General features: G+C 61.6%; 1 protein-coding gene across 4 annotated transcripts in view; it reads left to right on the top strand.

Annotated features, from left to right (window-relative positions):
* Window positions 1–10,895, top strand: part of ITPK1 (inositol-tetrakisphosphate 1-kinase) — a 163,994-nt gene extending 153,099 nt beyond the window's left edge. For all 4 annotated transcript variants that reach the window (XM_033850693.2, XM_033850696.2, XM_033850694.2 and 1 more), the window contains 2 exons: window positions 1,635–1,797; window positions 6,125–10,895. In XM_033850693.2, the coding sequence (XP_033706584.1) occupies window positions 1,635–1,797; window positions 6,125–6,483 (522 nt within the window). In that variant the 3' untranslated portion in view covers window positions 6,484–10,895. The remainder of the gene's footprint in view (window positions 1–1,634; window positions 1,798–6,124) is intronic.
* Window positions 10,896–11,137: the final 242 nt, after the last annotated feature.

Below are 11,137 nucleotides of genomic sequence, written 5' to 3' on the forward strand. Positions count from 1 at the left end.
GACCTATTGTGTCTGGCCTTTTTCACATAGCCTGATGTTTTCAAGGTTCATCCACGTGGTAGCATTGTGAGAACAATATTCCATTGTGTGGGTAACCCATTTTGTTTATCCAGTCATCTGTTGATGGACATTTGGGTTGTTTCTACCTTTTGCCTATTGGGAATAATGCAGCTATGAACAGTGGCCTACAAGTTACACACCTGGGGTGGAATTGCTGGGTCACGTGGTAATTCTCCATTTGGCTTTTTGACCCAGCTTCTGTTTTATTTCTGCTGGGTGAGCTCCTGGGCTTCCCCTTTGGCCCCGAGCCCACAGTCCATAGGACCCTGCTATCTCCTGAGCACCACACGTGAGCCCTATTCCGGCTGACCTGCTGCCATCCATGCCCTGAAATGCAAGTGGAGCGGCTCCTCCAGCCAGGCATGTGCTGTCCCCATCACGTCAATGACCTTGTGATTCCTCCCAGCAGTCTGGGATGGAGGCCTCATTGGCCCTGTTCTGCAGATGAGCGGGCTGAGGCACACAGAGGCCAAGTACTTTCCCCTAAGACCACAGAGCTGGGAAGTCACGGTCAGGATTCAAATCCGGACCCCTCGGACTTCAGTCCTTCCCAGGGCAGTGTTCTGCTTCCTTGGAGGCCCGGGCCAGGGGCCACGCTTGAGCCCATGAAGACTCGTGTGCCTGTCCCAGGCCAGCTGTGATTAGAGCAGAAAGCGAGCGGTGTCAGCGGGAGTCCAAGGGACGGCCCCACGAGCCCTGTGGAAGCTTCGCTAAAAGCTGAACTTGAGCCCGGGGGTTGGGCCGCAGCAGCAGAGTAGACTCTTTGGGGAAAAGCCCGCTGAGCATGAGTTGGTGTGGTCACACCAGAGTTAGCGACTCATCCGGAAGGGGAGAAGTGTGAGCCCCACCCAGGAGCCCTGTGACCACCACCCGCCCCTGCCCACTTCCGGCCAGTAAATGAAGGCCGGTCCACGGAACCTATCAGCTCACAGCCTTGAGGCTCCGGCAATGGTGGGCCAGTGTGGTGATGCTGACAGAAATTCCCCCTGCTGCCCGCCTCTGCCCTAACAGTTCCAGCTGCTCCCAGCTCTCTCCTGTGGGTTCTTACCTCTGCACCTTTGCTTCCACTGTGCTCTCATCTGGGTCCCTTCCCCCCACCCCCCTCAATCCTCCCCATCTTCAAGGTCCAGCTCACAGGCTCCCTGAACCACACAGTCTTCCTGGGTTCACAACAGACTCTCCATCCCCTTCCTCCTTGCTAAGAGGCTTGGGTTTTACAGGCTTAAATGCCTGGGTCCAAATCCAGCCCTGAGCTGTGTGGCCCTGGACCGGCCCCTGAGCCTCTCTGAGCTTCAGCTCCCCTGTGTATAAAATGCTGATAACGGTGCTCGCCTCCCTGCTGGTTATGAGGACTAGAGGTCACGTGCGCTGTATACCTAGCAGCTGTCCAGCCCTTGGCAGGATTTGGAAATGGCCGTCCTCGTGCCGACTCTGGTGGGTCTGTCCTGTCTCTTGTCTGCGGGTAAGGCCCGGCCTGTGCCACCTCCCTGGCGGGGTCTCTGTGTGTGGCGAGGCGTGGAGCCTCCGCACCCGGGGCCTGACTCGTGTGTGTGTGTGTGTGTGTGTGTTGGCAGCTGGAAAAGATCGAGGGTGTCTTCGAGCGACCGAGTGACGAGGTCATCCGGGAGCTGTCCCGGGCCCTGCGGCAGGCACTGGGCGTATCGCTCTTTGGGATCGACATCATCATCAACAACCAGACGGGGCAGCACGCCGTCATCGACATCAACGCCTTCCCAGGTGAGCGGTGGGGCCGGGCGCCGCCTTCACCGGTCTGTAGACTGGCAGCCTTGGGCGGGTGGTGGGGGCCGGAGAGTCGGGCTGACCAGCTCCATCCCTCACTGTCTGGGGCCCGGGGTCGGAGCAGCCCCCGCTCAGCCGCAGCCCCACCTGCCAGTGGGTTTACAGGGCGCGTAGTGGGCCTGCAGCTAAACGCGTGTTCTTTCCGCTGCCTCTCCTGGCCCGGTGCCACCAGCAGTGGCCTTTCCGGGCCAAATCTCAGCTGACCTCTTGGGCCCTTGTAGGTTTAAAGAGCTGAAAGGACACTGGAGGGCATATAAATCCCAGTTTACACGCAGGGAGGGAGGGAGAAGTTGTCCCAGGTCATACGGCAGGGTAGTGGCAAGGCCATGCTCCTCCCCCCGCCCTGAGCCACCATGCTGGGGACACGCTCGGATCCGGCCAGCTCCCCGCGGCTGGGGCGTCTGCTCCATGCTGTCTGCGGCAGCCCTGAGGCGGGAAGCACTGCCGGGCCTGCTGCCCCACCAGGCTCTGCCCTGCACCCCTCAGATCCCAACTCAGGGAGGGGCTCAGCGGGAGACATCACCCGAGAACCCTCAAGGGGACTGTTAGCTTCAGCAGTGATGGTGGTGGCGGCCCTGGGCTGAGCTACTTCACAGAGACACGTGCTGAGGCCAGGCGACTCCCCATCTCACGGCAGGTCAGGGACAGTGCTGCTTCGCTCCCTCTGGCCCAGAGCAGCCTGGGCGCTTACCCTCTCGCTGGGCATCTCTGTCTCAAGGCCGTGGCTCTTGCCTTTGTTAAGCACCTGCCCTGGAGGTAGAGCCATCGTCACTGCTCAGTGGATATGAAGAGCGGAAGCGATTCCCGCCCTTGGGGAGGCTAGCATCTCACGTGAGAGCCCTGCTGGCAGGAGGGCACTGCACGGTGGGCGTCTGCAGGGAGCAGAAAGCCCCCGTGCTTGGGGAGCATCACTGGGCACCAGGCTGGGTGCTTGACGCGTGTCCCCTGCACTGAGAGCATGCGGGCCAGGCCCGGCCAGCACCACGATTCACAGCCAAGGAAACCCAGGTTCGAGGGAGGCCCCTGCTGTCTCTGTCATGCAGTTTGCCGAAGGCCCACTGCATTCCCCAGCTGCTGCAGACAGTGCGGGGCGGCGGGGGCCCTGCCCTCGGGGGACGGGGGTGCCAGGGGCTCCTCTGTGAAGCGGGAGTGGGAGCAGGGCCTGGCAAGAAGGGAGGGAGCCACCCCTAAGGATCCCGGGCAGGGCCTGCGGAGGGGGGCCTGTGGCCCGAGGCCTCGTGCAGCAGGGAGGTCAGAGGTCAGAGGGGAGCCCACCGTGTGACCGTTCACTCTGAGCAAGGTGGCGCGGCCATCTGAGGTCTGTGTTCGTGAATAGAAATTGAAACCCTTTGGGACAATGGCCTATTTCTCCGTAGTCACCGTGGGTGCAGCCTGGACGGAGAGGTGGGTTTTTGATGAGCGAGGGTGACGGAATGAGAGAGCACAGGGAAACTGAGGCTGCATCAGGGGAACAATTATAATAAATCAGAGGATCTAAATCAGGGAGGACGTGGAGGGAACGACAGCGAAAAGGTGGCTGAGTCAGTGGATTGGGGGGACCGGGCAGGGCAATGCCCGGCTGGTGGGGTGGAGGTTCTAGAAGGATGGGGGGGGCGGGGAGGAACTCTGCAACTGAGCTGCGGATTTGTGCTGGGTCCTGAGTTGGACCCGCCCAGCCAGCACCTGTGTGGCTCGGGCCGGACGTTCTGAGGGCGTCCCGGGTGTTCAGAGAAGGGACGGCCACTGTGAGCCAGCGTGGATGGGGGAAGCCAAGAGGAGGCCCCTGGCGGGCCAAGCCTGAGTGATGGAGCCGAGCCCCGAGGAGACTGTGAGGCAGCCCGGTGCTGAGTTAGGCCCCGGGAGCGGGTGGGGCTTGGGGCCCAGAGGAGGCGGTGTCCAGGAGACGGGCCGCCTGGGGCTCCGCCCTCTCCCTGCCGGGTTTACGGGCCTGGATCTGGAGTCCTCGTGGTCCTGGGCCACCTCACCCTGTGCCTCGGGCCATGGGTGTCCGGTAGCAGCCCCGCCACCCAGCCTGCGTGCTGGGCTCTGGGCAGTGGTGACAGCAGTGGCCACCAGTGGTGCCCAGCCTGCCTGGGGACCTTTACCCCCAGGGTTTCATTTCATTCTCACAACCACACAGCGTGCAAGGGACCATCAGGATCCCATGTGCTGCCGGGCATGTGGAGCCAGGGGGCTGGGCGACACGTCCAAGGTCCCATGGCTACCAGGTAGTGGGGCTGGGCCTGGGCCCTGGGCCCCTGACCTGAGACTGCCTGCTTCTTAGCTTGAGTCGTGGGTTCAGATCCTGGCTGCCCTCACCATCTGCTGAGGCGAACCTCCGGATGGGGCAGCCTCAGTGTTCGCTCGTGCACAGTGGGAACACTTCTCCCCTCCTAGCAGAGGAGATGGCGTGTGCACAGTGCCTGCCCTGCAGCGCTCCTTCACGCCTCAGTCCGCCCTCCCCAGGCTGCGAGGAGCCGTGGGCCGGGCCTCGTCTGGGGGCGGCAGAGCTGTTGCTGAGGGAACAGCTTATGTTCCCTGGTGGCCTGTCAGCGGATCTCAGCTCTTCTCCCCTGCTCGCATCTCTGCCCTGGAAACCCAGCAGCACGTCTGCCGATGGCCCGTGACTGCCCTGCCCTTCACCCCCGGCCCCAGGGCCGAGGAAGTGCCCAGTCCTAGAGTGGGGCACCCAGCACCACATGTATTCAAGGCACGGGTGGCACCAAAGGGCCTGGTTCAGATCCCAGTGCTGCTACTTAGAGCTTCGTTTCCTTGTCTGTAAAATGGAGATAACCCTCAGGTCCCGCTCCCCGGGGGCTATCAGGATGCCACATGTAGCCGGGGGCCAGCACTCGGTGAGCCTGGATGAACGCTAGCCCTGGACGTTGTCACCATACCCACCGTCACAGTGAACACGTGTCCACCTGCTGATGGCTCTTTTGGTGTTTGGGGCTGGTTACTTAACTCTGTGCCTCCATTTCCTCATCTGGAAAATGGGGACAGAGGGTTGCGATGATCAAGTGAGGGCGTGTTGAGCAGGGCAAGTGCTGTGCATGCCAGTATATACCCAGTTTTGTTTTTCCCCTGGGCGCCTCTGCTTGCCCCTCTCAGCCTCAGGCTCCCTCAAAACCACAGCACTGTTTGCTGGACACGTAAGAGCGTGCACAGTGAGGCAGCCCCATCTGCCTGGCCCCTGGGCAGCCTTTTCTGTACGAGCTAACGCACCTGCCCAAGTCCGAACCTTCATTCTCCTGCAGCTCGTGCCAACGGCTGTGAAGACCATCCCAGAGGACGTGCGAGGGGTCGGCACCTCTCAGCACCAGGCCTGGTGTCAGCGATGGGGTCACATCCCGGGGCCGGGGGTGGTACCTGGGCCCCCTCCCGATGCAGGCACGCTGTCCCTTTTTGGGGACCTGCTTCCTGTCCCGATCACTGTTCTTGCAGCTGTGTGCCCGGTTCTCATTGCTGCAAATTGGTTCAGGCAGGCGGGGGCGGGGGCGCCCACCCCGTGTCGAATTTCTTTCGAAGCAGCTTTCAGAAGTCAGCAAAATCCTCGAGCCAGATCCGAAATTTGCTCGATGGGTGGCTCCGAGGACTGCTTGCTGACATTCGCAGTTGCATCTGTGATGGGAAACGCAGGCCCCAGGTGGGTCCCGGCGGTTTCTGTTCAGGAGATCCGGGCCCGCTTGTTAGGGAAGCCGTGTTAGTGCGGTGGCCTTGTTGGGGGGTGCGCAGAGTATGCAGCATGGCGGGCCTCCTTGCAGGTACTGATACTTTGGGGGTGAGAGGGAAATGGACTCAGTTCCAGGAGCAGCTGCTGTTGCTCAGGCCTCACCCACGTTCCAGCCCTCCCAGTCCTGCCCACAGGAGCCCCCCTTCCCCCGTCCTCAGTTTACACACAGGGAAGCTGGAGCTGAGCCACGTGGAGGGGGAGGGGTGTTTCTGATTCAGAGCTGGAGGAGCGGGCCTTCTGTCCTGCCACCTCTGGCCACTCCACCTCCCCCGCATGATGGCATCAGACCACGTCGGGAGGGGGGTGATTAAATGAGATGCCGAAGCTGTGCTCAGCAGGGACAGGGCGCTTTCTCAGCGGCTTCTCACCCTCCGGGGGCAGCCGAATTCAAGGACTGGCCCCTCGGGGCCGCACGCACGGGGCTTGGAGTCCAGGCTGTGTGCACTCGACCAGCCCTCGAGGGCCCGGGAGCCCCTTCGCGCCCCCCGCACCCACCTGGCTCAGCGTGCTGTCTGTCTCTCCCACCCCCAGGCTACGAGGGCGTGAGCGAGTTCTTCACGGACCTCCTGAACCACATCACCACCGTGCTGCAGGGCCAGAGCGCGGCCGCGGCTGGCACGGGGGACGTGGCCCCGCTGCGGCACAGCAGGCTCCTGGCGGAGCAGGCGGGTGGCCTGGCGGCCGAGCGGACGTGCAGCGCCAGCCCCGGCTGCTGCAGCAGCATGATGGGCCAGGAGCCGCCCTGGACGGCCGAGGCCGACGTGGGCGGCGTGGGCGCGGGCAGCACCTCCAAGCTGCCGCACCAGAGACTCGGCTGCACCGCCGCCGTGTCGCCCAGCTTCCAGCAGCACTGCGTGGCCTCGCTGGCCACCAAGGCCTCCTCCCAGTAGCCACGCACGGGGCCCGGGACCCTGAGGGGCAGCGCGGGCTGCAGAACACACACACGCTGGGCGAGCAGCTCCCGACGGTGACGCTACTACTAAGAATTCCCAAGGATCTGATTCTCCTTCTCCTTCTTTTTTTTTTTTTAATTTTTAACCTGATTCTCTGATGTCATGATCTACATGAGGGGTGGGGGTGGGGACGGAAGAGAACCCCAAGTGGTCCAGCCTCGCGGAAGAGGGACAATCCCGCCTGATTCCTGCTGTGCAGATCTCTCCACTGAGTTTACACACGCTTGTGTTTTCAACACTAGGTCTGAATGTGAGGTGGGGTGTGCATGCGTGCGTGTGTGGGGGTGTGCGTGCGTGTGCGTGGTCGCCGTGCGTGTGTGAGTGCCCGAGCACGTCCACGTCTGTTCTTCTCAATGGCTGCTGTGGCCCAGGCCTCGGGGACCCTGGAGCAGGCCATCCCTGGTCAGGCTGTCGGCGGCTGAGCAGAGCCAGCAAACAGTTGCCCGTCTCTTCTCTCCAAGCCGCCACGCCAGGCCCGGCCCCGTTTCCCTTACCGCTGGCTTAAAGCCCCATCCGGTGTGCAGCTGCCCCCTCCCGAAAGCAGGAGGAGCCAGGGGAAGCAGGAGGCCCCAGCTACCATTTCCTTGTGGATTCCACGCAGGGAGTCTGGGCTGTGGTCCACCTGCTGCCCGCTCACGAAAGCAGAGGAGGAGGAGGCTTCCCTGGGAAGGCCACAGCCCTGGGTCGGCTGCCTTTCTCCACGTGCAGCTCCCTGGAGTCCACTAGGCCCGTCAGCACGTGTCCCACGCAATGGGGCCTCCTTCCCTGACCAAGCGCCACTGCTCCCTGGACCCGGGAGGAGCCTGCCTCGCTGGGAACCTCTGGGCTGATCCTGCTTGTGCCAAGGATTTGTGCTGTGACTTTGGGCCAATCATTCCAAGAGTCGCCGGGCAGTCATGACCAGGGAACTCAAGGGCAGGCTTGACGCCCTAGCCCCTACAGTGCAGCCTGTGTCTCCGTGACGTCAACCCAGATGAGCGTCTCCTTGGCATCGAGGCGATTTGGGGCTCTCCCCCCAGGCAGGAGGAGGCTGCGCGTTGCTCCACACCTGCCCAGAAGGCCTGATCCACCCCTTTCATGCTCGCTGCCAGCCCCAAGCACTAAGCCAGCCAGGTGCGAGGGGGCTCGCAGCCCCAGAGGCAAGAAAGCACATTACCCGCTTCTCCTATTAGAGTCACCCCCGCCCCTGATGGCAGCAGACAGACCACCAGCTGATCAGTCCAAGCCCGAGGTCCAGGCAGGCCGGCAGCCCTCTTTGCAGAGAAGGGGATCAGGAGGGGCTTTGTCAGTCCTCGGGCCGTGTGACCATCCGGCGGGATGCATAGGGCCCCCTGAGCATAGCCTTGTGTCTTCTCTCATCAGTCCCTCTTGAGGAAGAGGAACAGGCCTCTGGGCCGTCCTGCGTGGTCCAGGGAGGATGGACTGAGAGCGGCCGCTGAGCTGGGCGCTCAGACACCTTCAGGCCTGGTCAGCAGGGACGTGGCGGTTGCCCACTTTGGGAAAGGAAGGGCTGGGGGGAGGGCGGCTGCCATCAGAAGTGCCCAGCTGTCCTAGAAACCACGGGCCCTCCGACCACCGTGTTTACACGACTTGAGTGTTGAACCCTGATTATAATGTCTGTACGTCGCCTTTCCTAGCCTAACCCCAAGCGCCGGGGGAGCAGGAAAGCGTGGCCGGCCTCTTGCACTGCTTTGTCTCCAAAATAAACTACTGAAATCAAACTGCATTTCACACGTGTTTACAAAACGTTGCTAAAAGCCTGTGCCCTCTTCCAGTCTTTTAATAAAACAGCTTTACGTTTTTGAGTAAAATTCCAGTCCTGATCGAGTCAGGACAGGTCGGGAGTGCAGGGTGACCCGGTGCCAGGCGGGGCCCCTGGCCACATCGTGTCCTGTTTAATCGATGCCTCCCCTCCAGCTCTCACACGTCAGCGTCCAGGGCCCGGATATCAAGTAACTGTTTTACAGTGACGTGGCACTTTCCACCAGCCTCGATGCGGGTGGCCAGCAGGGTGGGGAAACCGAGGGGCGGGGTTAGGCTTCATAAAGGCCCAGGAGCTGCGTGGTGGGTGGTGGGGAAGGGACTGGCCACTCTCGAGGGCATGTGCGGGCCTCTCCCCGGGCCCAGCGTCTCTGCAGGGGTGGAGGGAGCTGTGTCGGGAGCGTAGACGGGGAGAGGGTTGCGAGCAGCAATGAGGTCTCCCCAAGCGACCCCCATCCTCAGTGTCACCTGATGCACACTGACCGGGTCCCAGGACACCGGCCATGGAGTCGGTCTCCTCTTAGGTCTCCGTGTCCCTGGCCCTGGGGCTTCCGCATCAGGGGAAGACAGACCCCCTCAAGGCCCTCAGCCTTTGCGGTCTCTTCTTCCCCAGGGCTTGGTGCTGCTGCCTCTGGCCACTCTCAGCACCTTCGAGGGCCCGTGGGGAGGCCCTGCTGTGGTGTACACGTGTGGTGCCTGGAGCCGGCCCTGCTGGCATCCCGGGGGCGGTTGGGACTCTCCTCCCCAAGCTGTTTTGCCAGTTGGTGGGCCTGTTGGGGGCCGTGCCCTGCGGCACCTGGGTGGTGGTCAGTGGCTGGGGCTGCCGAAGGGCTCCAGGAGTAAGTGGCGGGGCCATGTTTTGCCTGAGGCCTTGGGTAGGTTCCGAGGGTCCCTTGCAAGGTCTCTGCCCTCGGCAGCCTGGAGCAGAGGCTGCGGGCCGGGTTCTGCTTGCAGGTTGCATCATGATGTGGTTCCACGAGCACTCAGCCCCAACTGAGTATAGGAGCTGGATGTCTCCTCCCCACGAGAGCGCGGGGGGCGGGGGGATTGCCCTTGGAAGCATGGGTTTGCAGCGCGGGGTGGGTCGGGCTGGACCAGAGATCCTGCAGCATCACCTGCAGGAGACGGACGCAGCTGGAGTCCCCGGCGAGTTTATGTGGGGCATTGTCTGAGTTAATGCCATCAGTGAGGGAGAAAACAACCTTGAGAAAGGATTCCTCTTTACCCAGAGGACTGCCATGTGCGCTGTATGGAAGGTTGAAGGACCCTGGCAGGAAGCCATCCTTTAAGCCAACTGGGAAGAGCAGCTGTTGTCTGCCCTGCGGCCCCTCTAGGACCGAGGGACACTGTGGCACCCTGTCCTTGCTGGAAGACTGGTCCTCAGCTCAGGGACTCGCAGGCCGCTGGCCACACAGAACCATTGAATGGCTTCACTGGTGTCCCTGGGGTTTGCATCCGCCCTCCCCTCTCCACCCTAGAAACTGACCCTTCACCCAGCGGGATCCCCGACAGCTCGTCTCTCTTCCCGGGCCATGGCTCAAGGGCCCCTGAGCTCCAGAGACCTTGAGCGGCGTGCTGGCTGTCCTGAAGGAGCACAGCCCCTGCACGTGGCTTACCACGAGGTAGAGGAGTACATCCACCCTTGACGAAGGTTCTGGCCTCCTCGGTGAGCCTGGCCACGCCCTGATGCCGCACACACCGCCCTGCCCGTGCCGGAGCCTGAGCGTGAGATGCTGCGGCCGAGGCCTCCAGACGGGCGGTTCTCCTGTCGGTCCTGCCCTCCGTGTGCGAGGCTCTGCCTCTGCCCCTTCTCTGCACAGCCTTGCCAGTGTGATCTTGGAATGGCCCTCCACCCACATGCTGTTCACTGGAGAGCCGACTGTTGGCATGGAAGCACCCGGGCCCTTTTCCTTCTGGTTCCGACCACCAGGCCCCACCCAGACCACCTGGGGCCTTTTCCAGAAATGGTTGCATTTCCCCTCTACTTCCAGAGTTGCCCATGACCTGGCGGCTTGGAGGGCCTGTCTCTTTTCCACAGCCAGACCAACCTCGGCTTCCAGGGCTGGCGTGGATCCCACTTCTGTGAAGCTTGCTTTCTCTTCCGAAAAGCTTCTCCCACAGTGATTTCACCAAGACGTTGGCAGTTCCAGTTCCGGCGCTGACACCTGTGCTTTGTGACAAATGTTTGTTTCAATCCTGTTCACGAGCCACGTTTGCCAGAACCCCAAGCTGGCTCGTACTTAACGTGTGTGCATACGTGTATATGACGTTTATGTGAATCTATATGTACTATGTGTAACATCACGGCTTCTGTAAAAACCAGGAACCTCTGGCTCTCTTGACTTGGTTGCACTTCTGCCCCGTGTGTTTATGAAAACACAGGTGGCCCATCTCTGGGATGGGGTATCTCAGGGACAAGGTGTCCTGTGTTCTCTTTATTTGCGAAGTGGTCTTGGTGGTGGGTGTCCTGATAGCTGACTAGTGGAATACAGTTAGTGCTGTGTTTGTTATTTCGGTCATTGTTGGGGATGGGGTGTAAACCTGCCCCTTTGAAACGTGTGAATAAACACCTTATGGCGCCAGCTCTTTGGAGGGTGTCCCTCTGTGCTTCAGGGGGTGAGAGGCGGCAGCAGCCCCCTCGCCGGACTCAGGAGAGGCCCAGACTTGCCAAGACCCCTCAAGTGACTTGTATCGCCATTGTAGTGGTTTTCTGGTCCAGGCTGTCTAGACCCTCGAATCCTCACCATGATCCGGTGAGGAGGTCCTAAGTATTGTCCCCATTTTATAGATGAGGCTCCAAGGGCACCAGGAATGCTTGTCCAAGCTCTAC

Source organism: Tursiops truncatus, chromosome 2 (assembly GCF_011762595.2).
Source record: "Tursiops truncatus isolate mTurTru1 chromosome 2, mTurTru1.mat.Y, whole genome shotgun sequence".
In the NCBI taxonomy this organism is placed as follows: Eukaryota; Metazoa; Chordata; class Mammalia; order Artiodactyla; family Delphinidae; genus Tursiops; species Tursiops truncatus.